General features: G+C 38.9%; 1 protein-coding gene across 27 annotated transcripts in view; it reads right to left on the minus strand.

The window, feature by feature from the left end:
- cacna1db (calcium channel, voltage-dependent, L type, alpha 1D subunit, b) overlaps window positions 1–12,712 on the minus strand; it is an 88,074-nt gene that overhangs the window by 18,135 nt on the left and 57,227 nt on the right. For 10 of the 27 annotated variants that reach the window (XM_026154053.1, XM_026154066.1, XM_026154049.1 and 7 more), the window contains 19 exons: window positions 11,407–11,513; window positions 10,771–10,858; window positions 10,521–10,628; window positions 10,294–10,346; window positions 10,062–10,208; window positions 9,728–9,929; window positions 9,429–9,587; window positions 8,148–8,258; window positions 7,391–7,468; window positions 6,822–6,905; window positions 4,798–4,839; window positions 3,918–4,046; window positions 3,114–3,179; window positions 2,899–2,990; window positions 2,651–2,810; window positions 2,405–2,532; window positions 2,086–2,182; window positions 1,798–1,900; window positions 1,003–1,104 (listed from right to left, as the gene is read on the minus strand). In XM_026154053.1, coding sequence (XP_026009838.1) covers window positions 1,003–1,104; window positions 1,798–1,900; window positions 2,086–2,182; window positions 2,405–2,532; window positions 2,651–2,810; window positions 2,899–2,990; window positions 3,114–3,179; window positions 3,918–4,046; window positions 4,798–4,839; window positions 6,822–6,905; window positions 7,391–7,468; window positions 8,148–8,258; window positions 9,429–9,587; window positions 9,728–9,929; window positions 10,062–10,208; window positions 10,294–10,346; window positions 10,521–10,628; window positions 10,771–10,858; window positions 11,407–11,513 — 2,056 coding nt within the window. The remainder of the gene's footprint in view (window positions 1–1,002; window positions 1,105–1,797; window positions 1,901–2,085; window positions 2,183–2,404; window positions 2,533–2,650; window positions 2,811–2,898; window positions 2,991–3,113; window positions 3,180–3,917; window positions 4,047–4,797; window positions 4,840–6,821; window positions 6,906–7,390; window positions 7,469–8,147; window positions 8,259–9,428; window positions 9,588–9,727; window positions 9,930–10,061; window positions 10,209–10,293; window positions 10,347–10,520; window positions 10,629–10,770; window positions 10,859–11,406; window positions 11,514–12,712) is intronic. The other 17 variants (XM_026154064.1, XM_026154068.1, XM_026154062.1 and 14 more) reach the window with 5 other exon arrangements.

A 12,712-nucleotide genomic window follows, 5' to 3' on the forward strand; every position in this document is an offset into this window, starting at 1 on the left:
GTATTAGTTTGCTGAAAACGAATGAACTGATTTTACACGTGTGAGCAACATCTCAAAACCAATAATCCCTGACTCTTTTTGTTTTTCTTAAGAACAAAAGCATCCTGGTGTAAAGGGATCATAACTATGTCCACATGTGGATTCCCTTTCTGGACAGAGCCCGATGAAGTAAGTGAGGTATCAGTAGCTTCATGCCACCAGACTAAAACAGAACTGCTCCAAAGAGCTCAGGACGGCAGAAAGAGAAGAAAGGAAGGCCAGTGACTGAAAACAAAGGAAGCTGTAGAACAGAGAGGCTTGGCGAAAAAGAAAAGAGAGCGGTTAGCGAGCTAATGCACACAAAGACATGCAGTACAAGCATAGAAAAGATGGAGCTGCTACGCTAGCACAACAATGTGAAAGCCTCTCACTTAGATTATAAAACTGACTCTCCAACAAACTGACTACTTTATGAGAAGATGCTGTTTGAGTTATCGTTAAACATATGAAACACATCATTGTGGGTAACAGTGACACTTTTCAACTGAAAGGAATAAGGTGAGTTTCTGTGAAATACATAAGCTTAACTTCACAACAAATTAAAAGTTTTGTTGTAGTAAAACAGCTGGTCTTGCAGTTTCAGAAAGGCAAAAACAGGATGATAAAGGCTTCCTGTGGGTTCTTCTTCACCTCCTGTTTTCTGTTTCATAAAGCTTATTCTTATCTGTACTTCACCTTGTCCTTTACACCTACTGATCTACATCACAAGGCGAGGAACCCGTCTTGATTCTTTTGTTGACTTTAAAATTATTTTGGCTTCAGACGTACTTAGCATGCTTAGGCTTCCACTATTATTGTTTGGAAATATAAAAAAAAGATATATATACATATAAGAATCCATCTGTAAAATTATTTTTATCATGTGAGCAAGAGAATGGAACAGACACATGAGAGAGACTGTCACTTGACGAAAGCAACGAAAGCAGTTTTGTCCCTGTGCACTTGTGTACAACGACCACTGACCGCCTGCAGGAGGCACCACTTGGTCCAGTAGCTTCATACTGGTCCTCTTCCAGATCTTCTTGATCACAGCTCTAAGCTCCTCATTGGCTTGCTCCAGGTTCCCTTTGAAAAGTGCAACCAAGGTTAAAATTAAGTAAGAGTATGAAGTCTGCTTTTCACACACAGTCACAACATATGTCAAAACATTTCTTACCATCATGAGTTGTAATTAATGATTATGCTTTACTTTGGTGCTAAGTTACCTTTTTTTAATTAAAGGGCCATGTTGGTTATGCAGTGGACTGCAGGAGGAACTACTACTTAAATATGATCTATAGCGCCCTCTTGTGTTAATTCTGGAAGGAACAACTGAGTTTGGGTGACAAAAATAAAAGTGGTTCAACTCAGAGTGACATACTTTTCAACTGCTCAGTTAAATAGTATGTTCCTGTGTGAAGCTTTAAGTTACTTTATTCATTAAATATTCAACTGAAATGTGTGTTTTCCTTATTTAATGCTGATTTCAATGTAAGACTTGATTCCCAGTGCATTTAAATCTGTCTCCTATTAACTTCACTGTGCTGCAATGGTTTCTCTGGGCTGTAATCTTAAGCTGCTGCACATACAACAGGTCACTGATCCCATTAGCCTCACCTCTTAGTCCTCCTACTTAAAAAGTCAAAATGTCATAACGCTTAAAAGGCAATCAACTGCATACTACACAACATGGCAGACAGCTCTAAAATGCTAAACCAATCTATAAGAAAGCAAACAATAATTCTGCAGATCCAAAAGCGGCTAAAGGTGCACACTCACCTTCAGTCTTAATCTTGAGAGCAGTGCGGACCAAAGCAAACAGGGTGGCATTAAACATTACAGTTCCATCACTGTTCAGGGGCATGTTCATTGCCACCAGACGCTGTAAAATAATCCAAAACACAGATTAACACTGAGGCGCCTAATGTTAAATTAGTAATGTGAAAACTGCAAGTTTAATGAGTGAAATGTACAAAAGCTGCAACGTATTTTAGGTGATACAGTAAAAGAGTGGCAGTGCAGTGCATTATCTTCATTGCTATTGCATGGAAAGTTGTGGAAACCCACCTTACAGGCCACTCTGTGAGGGCAAAGTTTCCCAAAGCCCAGCGGGGGTTGGATCCTCCTCAGTAGAGTAACTACATCGAGATGCTTTATCCTGCCCCTGACAGCACATTCAGATTAAATGCATCACACCAAGCAAGCAGTCTCCACTACAGCCACAGGTCCTAATAAGTATGTACACTTTAGAGAATTTACAATTATAAAAAATTACTATCATATTTAATGGAGTCGTTTTTAACACTAGTATAGTGTACCATTTAAGAGATAAATAACAAGAGAAAATGCTTCAGACTACTCTTCACAACTGGTTCCAAGTACTAACTTTGCTTCTGGGTCGTATTCTGACCAGATCCTTTTAAACTCGTCCAAGTGGTGCGGCCCGAGAATGGACCAATCACGGGTCAGATAGTCAAAATTATCCATGATGACAGCAACAAACAGGTTTATGATCTGAAAGAAAAAAACATGCAACATTTTTTGTAACAGAAACTGTGCACGGGACAGTGAAAACTCAGGTCTGCGTGTAAAAATTAGTCACTTTGAACACAGTCAGATGGCTGAAGCTTACCAGGAAAGCACAGAGCATGTAGAAGCTGATGAAGTAGATAATGGCAAAGCCACTGCCACAGGTCCTCTCCTCCCCAGGGTTGTAGTCTGACTCTGAATCACACAGCTTGCCTGGCATGCAGGCTAGCATGATCTCCTGCCAGGCCTCGCCTGTAGCACACCTAACAGTGAACGAGGAACAACGTCAACACAGCTGCAGCCGTACATAAAAAATAAAGATACATTTATTATGTACAAATACATACTGACCTGAACAGCATCAAGACAGCTTGGGGAAAAGTTTGAAAGTTGTTGTTGCGGTTGATTTGTGTCCCATCTACCATTGCTATTTTCCCAAACACCTAAAAAAGAGAAGAAATATCCCATTAATGCTTAGATTCTCTCAAAGAAAGACATACATATTGTGCAGGGTGTCTAACAGGTCCCACCGTTTCATGTAACGATACCATTTCCTAACAAATTACCTGCATTCCAATTACAGCGTAGATGAAGAACAGCATGGCTATCAGGAGTGCGACATAGGGAAGAGCCTGAGGGAGGAAAAAAAAGAACTTGGACGCTGTGAAATCTGCAGTTTAACTTGAGCAGTGTCAAGTCATAACTGCTTCTATTTTATGTTGGTATTCTACGCAACAAAACATGCCCCTATCAGTTTTTCGGGTGCGCCTGCTGCAAGCTCATTTCAACATACTTCTACTTCTGGTTGGTTTGGTTTTCATCACAACCCTAAGCAGTGTTAGTTATTTACTGTGGTGGAAAATATATTTCTCCGAGAATTAGCACCATACACCACAGTTTACGTTGCAAATCAAAAGACTGAGAGCACTCTGAAGGAATGTGCAGTGTTATGGTGTTTTGGTAAGACAAAGATCAAGGAATTGGACAAATAAAGAAGAAAAACATCATATACATTTAAGTCAAACATATGAACTTATTTTGGAATTTTTTACTTGATGGGACAAAAGAGATGAGTATATTTATTATATTGATAATACATTATAATAGGTTAATATATGTTTTCAGTTCAGTCTGTCTCCTTAATAAAAAATGGTTAAGTGAGTGGAACAGACTGAGAACTTTATCTCATTAGATAATACAGATACTGGTTTACCTTAGGGGAAATGATTTGTAGTTGGAAAACAAAGGTGATAAATCATAGTATATCCAAATAAATGTTGCTGCATTAACTCAGCATGTTTAAAATGGCAATAATAACATACTGTGATAATATTGTATCATGGGGTCCCTTCTCTCTGCTATAGTCTCACCTGGAAGGACTTGATGAAGGTCCACAGGAGAGTCCTGATTCCCTCACCCCTGCTCAGCAGTTTGACCAATCGCATCACCCTGAACAAGCGGAAGAAGGTGATGGAGATGCGAGCGCTGTCCTCTGTGTTCTGAAGCGGGTGAGGGCAAGAGTTATTATGGGACAAAGAAATAAAAGGAACATTTTCCATTTTCCAGCACACTAATGAAGATATGCAACACTCGTTCATTCATGCAGTCAGTCATACATGCATTCTTTATGAGAGTCATGTATGGGACATATTAGTTACCAAGCAACACCAAATAAATTTAAATGCTTGTGAAAAAGCCTCCCACTTTAGACTTTAGAAACTGTTTACAGTGACGACAATAAACAAGCATGCAGAACAACTTGTGTGTTAAACGCCATGCCATTAACAGACCTGGAGGACTTGCACATACGGGAAATTTAAATGTGCATGTAATTGTGGACAACTACAGAGAGCTTTATCTGCAAATACATAAGAGCTAAGTCAAGAGCAGTTCATTTTAAATAACCTGACTGCTAATGCTACACAGAGCTACACTAGAATGAAGGACAAAAAGGCCAGTTTTAATCCCGCGTGTCATGCCATGCACCAAGACGGGACAAAAAAATCAGCAGATTGAAAACTGGTGCCAAAATGCAACAAACCAGGTGGATTCAAAACGGGACTGTGACAGACACTGAGAGTTCAACACAAACCCTTACAAGTGATTCAATCAGTTCTGGTATTTAAAAAAGATTTTCAGCAGTAACTGAGCAAAAAGTGTAATAACAGAAAGATGCTGATGCTTTTGACTTTTTTTTTGGATGGTCACAGAAGGGTGAGGGTCTTAAATAAAAGAGGAGGGGCTTCTTACCCCTGGCTCCACTATCACCTTGACAACAGGAATGGCTGCCGACTTGAAACCAAAAGCCTAAAGTTAATCCGAGTCATACGAACCAGCACCAAACCATTCACAGGTAAGTGCTGCTGCAAACATCACATATCATCAGTGACCTGTGCTTCATTCAACATCCGAATACATTAAAAGCTCTCAGATGGAACTTTATTTACAAAAAAAAAACCAAAACAACACAAACAACACAGCATCAAAACTTACCAACAAGAACAAGATCAGCAGTGTAAGCCTGTCGCCACATATTCTAAGCAGTAACACCATAAATAAGATTCATGGAAAAAAGAATGCAAATACCTGTTGCTCTACTAAAGAGCAAGCTTTCTGTCGCAGGATTTATTTTGTTTATTACTACCAAGTTCTATATTTCAATTACAGGAGGTGTCTTATTTTAAACAGTCATTCAAAAAAATTCAAACAGACACATCATGACATGGAAAAGGTGGCAAAGAGCGTGAAATCAGTGTTAACATGAGCCACAGAAAAGGACAAAGAGTTGCCTTGGAGTAGCAGTATAACAAATTCATTCACAGATTAAGTACGTATATAATTAAGAAACAAGATCTTAGTAGATCTAATTAGAATTTATAACTTGCTATTTTATCAATTCTTTTTTTTTTAATGCCAATTTAATAAAAGATCCTTTTTCACTCTTTTCATTCAAACCACAGTACGCTGACACAAAAACCAATGTCTCCCTTTTTCTGGATTGACTAAATAATTATCAAATGTGTGTCACTAAATAAAGTGGTGAAACCGTTACATACTGTTCATATTTCATCTGTTTACATGACCGCACACGTGTTTCCCCACACTCACTGAACGGCAACTGAAGTGCTTTTATAATCTTATAAAAGACCCAAAGCCCTCTTTTGAGCTCTTTTAATCTCGGCTACACTCAGTTAGTTTAACCCTTGTATGGTGTTCGGGTCTGTGAGACCCGTGTTCAGTTTTTTTCAAAAGAAAAATTAAACAATTAATTATTTTTTCACGTGTAAATGTGTTGTGTCTTTCCACTCACTCCACTTGATTATAACTGATTTATTTATAACATTTTATATAAAAGAAAAACGAGAAGCACATTAATTCATAAATGTGATCTAACAAAGGTAAAGGGAAAAAATTAACCATGTTTGCTGTTCATATGTCTTGTAATTGGGATGAAGTAAACATCTGTTGAGTAATTTAACATAAAATTGTTTGATAGTGTTAATTTGGAAAGCCAAAACTCTAGCGGGTCCACCAGACCCATGAACACTGGCTGAGTAACAAAAATACGAACACCACACAAGGGTTAAGCTCAGTTAGCTCTGAGTAGATGGATTCTAATTTGTTTATTTTGTGTTTATTCTATCACATTCCAGGCGCTTATGACCTCTGCTCCTTAAGTGCGCCATATATGATCATTCCTACACTGTTTAACTATTTTAAAAGACCAGCAGGTCTCTGCAGCAACCTGGACAAATGTGGTGGGAACACAATTCTCCTGATAGGTCAGTCCCTTCCTTGAACTCTTTCATTACTGTCCCATAAAAAATACATAAAGACACAGGCTTTACAGTTTCAAGATTCCCTAAAATGCCAGTTTTCCTTAAATGATCCACACCGGTGGCTCTAAAGTTCATTTGAATAGATACAGGTCAAATTTGACCCAGAACAGCATTAGTTTGTACTGTACAACAGTATAAAGTTTTAACATATTTTCATTTTTGTTTATTTTTGGTTACTTTTGGAAAAGTCATCAGTCTTCAGATGACCTAAAAACAGATTAAATCTGACCTGAACAGTATGTAAGGGTTAAAAAGCTTGAGTCGATTACATGTTTTTTTAAAGCAGCAGCTTTTCCTGTTATGAAACTGCAAAAAATAATTCCTAATGCCTGAAAAAAAGACAGCTGCGCCCTTGATTTGTAACACTACATGCTACAGCAAGGCACTCCTGCAGCGGAAGACACAGCAAGACATGTGCGATAAATGATTACTTACATTGATCTCAGTGATGGCAATGTCAACCACGCTACCCACAACAATTAAGGCATCAAACGTGTTCCATGCATCAGCAAAATAGTTCTGCAAGCACAGGCAACAAAGACACACAGAAAAGAAGAAAGAGAGACAACAAAGCCAGGAAGAAAAGGAAGAAGTAGTATAAAAAGAAGTGTGAAAGACAGAAAGAAAAGAGCATCAAAAAGTTGTGCTTTGATATAACAGAGCGAGGCTGAAAAGGTTTTCCTGTCTGAGCTTGTGAGAGTGCCAACTTTTATTATTGCTGGCTTAAAGGAATACATGCTGTTTGTTGGCACTTATTGCCCCCGAAAGCTAACAGCAGATTTTCAGGTTATTTAGCAGATATTTGGCCTGTGGTGCTTATCAACCATTGAGCCCGACAAAGATTTAAAAGATCGTTTCAAGTGCAGACACTATTCAACACTAATTTAAGACAGGAAGGTAAGGAAGGAGAAAAGATGTGAAGGATGGAAAAAAGGAGAGTGGCAGTAGCAGTTGGAGAGCAGGAAGAGGGAATGACAGAGTTCTACATACTGACGTCTTTCTACCTGGCTGAGTATGATGTCGACTACACTGCCAATCACCACCAGAGCATCGAAGACGTTCCAGGCGTCCCCGACATAGCCCTGAATATGGCAGCATGCACAGCCAGCAGGAGGAGAGGGGGGAGGCAGGAGAGGAGGGTGATGCAGGAAAGTATAAGAGATTACAGTGAGGGGTACAGGAGGGTGACGATAAGAAATCAGTGGAAGGATGAGATTCGAGCAAAGAGCCCGTGATGGGAGGCAACAGGAACAGGAAGAAAGAGGGCTGGCTTAAAAGTGTCTTCAGGTAAAAACTCAAACACTGATCTTTTTGGGGATAAAATATAAAAAGGACATCTAGAGGAAAACTCTTTCCCTTTTGAATGCCTAAAAGGGGTAACCCTTGTATCGCTTTCCTAAACTGAGCAGTGTCTGTCATATTTGAGGCCTCCTTCCAGAACAAAATGAGTGGGGGTGCTCCAGAAGTTACTGAGGGTGATCTCTGCCTACACAGCTTGGAAAAACCTGGAACCTGATCTAATGGTCCTCAAACTGCATTTATATTAACATATAAACATATAACATATAAATGCATATACTGGAATTTTAAAACTCATCATTAAGGGTAGAGAGGTGGTCATCTACATGTGGGAAAGAGTTAAGGTACTATTGGTCTTTGAATAGATCTGCATATAATTTGCTTAAACACTTAAGTTTTTGCATTAAGGACAATTTTTGACAGAAAATAAAATAAATCATAGAGAGGAGAGAAGAGACTTACTCTGGGCTTGAAGGCAATCAGCTTGAGGATCATCTCTACAGTGAAAACCCCAGTGAACACCATGTTCAGGATGTCCATGGCATAGTTAAATAAATGAGACTGACCATGGTGCTGAAAAGAGACATATGCACAGACTAAACACACAAATATTAAGAAACAAATACGTATTTCAGCATATGACAAAAGACTGTACATCATCATTTTAGACTCATTATGTACAGATCAGATCAGTTCAACCACTAACATTTCTAGGCACAGCAATATTTGACAAACTGATAAATTAAATATTTATTTGCTACACTATATTGCCAAAAGTATTCGCTCGTTTGCCTTCACATACATATGAACTTGAGTGATATCCCATTCTTAATCCAAACGGTTTAATATGATGTCCACCGTCCATATTCACCTACACTAGCTTCAAATCTTCTGTATTTATTTATGGCAATTTTTGAACATTCTTCCAGAAGCACATTTGTGAGGTCAGACACTGATGTTGGATGAGAAGGCCTGGCTCACAGTCGCCGCTCTAATTCATCCCAGAGGTTTTCTATCGGGTTGAGATCAGGACTCTGTGCAGGCCAGTCAAGTTCTTTTACACCAGACTTGCGCACCATGTCGTTATGGATCTTGCTTTGTGCACCGGAGTGAAGTAATGTTGGAACAACAAGGGGCCATTGCCAAACTGTACCCAGTACCCTTCAGGAGAAGGGTACTTCTCCAGATAACCGTCAAACCCAGACTTGTTCATCAGACTTGCAGATGGAGAAGTGAGATTCATCACACCAGAGTACATCTCCACTGCTCTGGTGCTTTACACCACTGCATCTGAGACTTTGCTTTGTGCTTGGTGATATTGGGCTTGGATGCAGATGCTCAGGCATGGATACCTATTCCATGAAGCTCTTTTCACACTGTTCTTGAGCTAATCTGAAGGCCACATGAAGTTTGGAGGTCTGTAATGATTGATCGTATAGAATGTTGATGACCTCCACACACTATAATACCACTAACAGCTGATTCTGGAATATTTAGTAGTGAGGAAACTTCATGGCTGGACTTGCACGGTTTTTACAGATCTTCCGCAAGTGACCCATTCTTTCACAAATGTTTGTAGAAGCAGTCTGCATGCCCAGGTGTGTTTTATACACCTGTGACCATGGACGTGATTGGATGATCATTGACTTGAATGAGTGAGTCAGTACATTTGGCAACAAAGTCTATGTAGTGATTGTAAACCCAGTTCAACTTTACCTTAAAGACAGAATGAATAGTTCTTACCTGAATGGCCAGGCATAAGGTGTTGAGGATGATTAGGACAAACATGACGTACTCAAAGCCGGTGGAGTTCACCACATACCAGAACTTGTACTGGTAGGGGTTTTTGGGAATGTAGCGCCGAAGAGGGCGAGCTTTAAGAGCGTACTCGACACACTGACGCTGCCATGGTGTTGATGGTTTGTTGAGGCAAAAAGAAGCAGAGACTCATAACCAAGTAATTAATTATTAAGATATTATTTGGCTATAATGTTGCATTATTTCTTCATGCTTTTGAAATAATCATAAACAGACTTTCCTACCTGATTTTTGTCCAGCTCACAGTTCTTGTACTCCTTTTCCCCTTGCTCCTGGAACGTAACAATAACAAAACCAACAAAGATGTTCATCATGAAGAAGGCAATGATGATGATGTAGATGATGAAGAAGATGGAGATCTCGATGCGGTAGTTGTAGATAGGGCCCATGTTCTCCCTGTTGGAGTCGATGGCCTTGTACAGCAGACTGTAGGGACAAAACGGAGACAGAAAGTCAAGATAATCAGTTACTATCCAGTAGCAATACAGGATTTAGTTTGGAAGAAGCAAAATAAATATCAAACATTAAATTCCATCTTGCACATAAAACAGTACTTACGTGGGCCATCCTTCAAAGGTGGAAACGGTAAAAAGAGCCATCATGGCCATGAGGACGTTGTCAAAATTGAATTCACTGTTATACCAGATCCTCTCCTTCACCATGGGCAGCGCAGTGTCACCATTGTTGTAGAGAATATATGTACCCCTGGGATTTAAAGATAATATTAACTACATATGCTGTGTGCAGACTGAAAATGCAAGCAAAACCAGTAAGGAATCAAAGGTCTCACTTGCACTCATCTGGGCTGGACTTGGCATCATCTGTGCATCGATAAAATTTACCCTTTAAAAAAGAAAGCAGATCATGTCAGCTGCAGTGTTGTGCAAGAATCCCAAACTTTGTATAGCTTTTTATTATTTTATGGTAGAAGCATTGTTTAATTTAGTGAAGTGCAGAAGAGACGTGAGATTTTACAATCAGTGTGCGCCTGTTTCCCATTATAGCTCATTGCTGTACCTTAAAAAGTTGCACTCCGATACAAGCGAACATGAACTGCAGCAGAGTGGTGACGATCATGATGTTGCCAATGGTCCTGATGGCCACAAATACACACTGGACCACGTGCTGCAAAGCATACAGTTACAGTGCTATTAGAAATACAGTTTGTGTCACCAACAAAAGCGTGTGTTTGCACAAACATGGGTGCAAATTCAGACAGACAACTAAACCCATGCACATAGACAGAGAGAGATATTGTCACTCTCACCTTGAGTCCCTTAGCTCTGTTGATGGCCCTGAGAGGACGAAGAACTCGCAAAACACGAAGAATTTTCACCACTGAGATGGCGGACGACCTATAGGAGACAGAAAAACAGATCAGGGAAAAAAGGGTTGTAATTTTTAATGGGTATGTCCCCACAGAGGTATTAGTATACTGAAGTTTTAGCTGCTGAGCCACTTAACTGTGACAGAGTACAGACAGGGTTTAGACAATCAAGATGTAACATGTTAATTCAGTTGTTTTTACTTATGACTTCTTCAGAATTTTCAGTTGAATTAGGCCATTACCCTAAGTAGCTACTACTGATTTAGTTTAAGTAATGTTTAGGGATTCATGAGTGCGGCTGAAACACAAAAGAGGCATGAAGTCTACTTATTCTATAAATTCACTGGTGAGTTACGCGCACTTTTCTCACATTGGATATTACACTGACTTTCTACTAGGGTGATGGCAGGATAAAGACCATTTAATGTCCATTCTGACTGAGTCACACATTTCCATTTTCACATATGGCTGTGCTGGGTAATGTCTAGAAAGGTTCAGGGAAATGTAGTACATGTGTGAAAACGGTAGTTTTTAACTAATCATCTGAACATAATTTTTGATGACAATCACACTTACTGAATGCCAAAAGACACCAGAGACACACCAACGACCAGCAGGTCTAATAGGTTAAAGTAGTTTCTACAGAACGCCCCTTTATGAAGGAATGCTCCAAATGCTGTCATCTGGACAAAGGAGAGAACCATGTTGATTAGCCATCAATCAAGGAGGAGGTTCAATCAAGGCAGCAATATGACTCAAAATGCATAATAACTGTTTGCTATAGATGATCTGTTATATTCTAACTGTTATATTCTGTTATATTCTAAGGATTAACAAAAGCACTCAAGCTTGGTAAGTTAAATTAACAGGAAAAAGTTTCAATCAATATTTAAAACATATTTGAAATGAGAAACGTCAGGGATGCATTTATGTGCAGTACCGCGTGCACACACACACATTGATGGTATATACAGTACATATAGATACATTAGGTACAGACATTGCAAAATGTTAACACGACATGGGGAACATTTTAAAACTACATTCATTTCCTGTACAGATTAAGCCACAAAGTGAACCATAAACAAGGACTTTCAAGCTTAAGCTTAAATGAGATTTTCTGGTGCAGACATGCAGCAAGTAATGGGGAAAGGTTAGAGACTGATTTGTGAATGTAAAAATAATAAAACTGTTTAGGATATTTGTGGATTTCTTCAAGCTTTTTATTTGGAAGAACAGTTTTCCAAAAAATGCTTCTTATCTGTGTTCACAGTGTCCAATCAGACAGTGTGATTTTAAAGCTTGGTGTTAGTTGGAGTTCATCTACCGTCCGAAATATAGCAGACTTAACAAACATCCTACTATAATGATTGTAGTATATGAATGCACATACCCCACCTCCTCCTTAACATCTCCTCCTTAACATCTATGAACATCTATTACTATAGATGTTCATAGATGTTTAGTTATTTAAAATCTTTGTATATATCATGTTAATTTCAATCTATTATATTACATTCTCAGTACGTCCCATGTAAGTAACTTAATGGTCTGCGTATCTGTATATGTGACAGAGTTTTGTTTGAGTCACCTCTAAATACTGAATGAAGAGTTCTGAAATTAGGTCCTTAAATATCACAGACATATACCTGAACAAACAGCAATTCACTCCAGTAAAAGCGAGGACATTTTTAACGACAATCAGAATCGTGCAACCCTTACCACTCTGATTGCAGAGTGCTAATTTTGATGTAAAGCTCTATTTAAAATTGAAAATGTTTTTAGGGTGTTGCATTATGTAGATATACATATTCATTTAAAATATAAAGGAAGTACTATGGAGGCAGGAGTTTGAGGTTTAGTGATCACGGGGCAAATTTAT

Source organism: Astatotilapia calliptera, chromosome 20, assembly GCF_900246225.1.
Source record: "Astatotilapia calliptera chromosome 20, fAstCal1.2, whole genome shotgun sequence".
Taxonomy (NCBI): Eukaryota; Metazoa; Chordata; class Actinopteri; order Cichliformes; family Cichlidae; genus Astatotilapia; species Astatotilapia calliptera.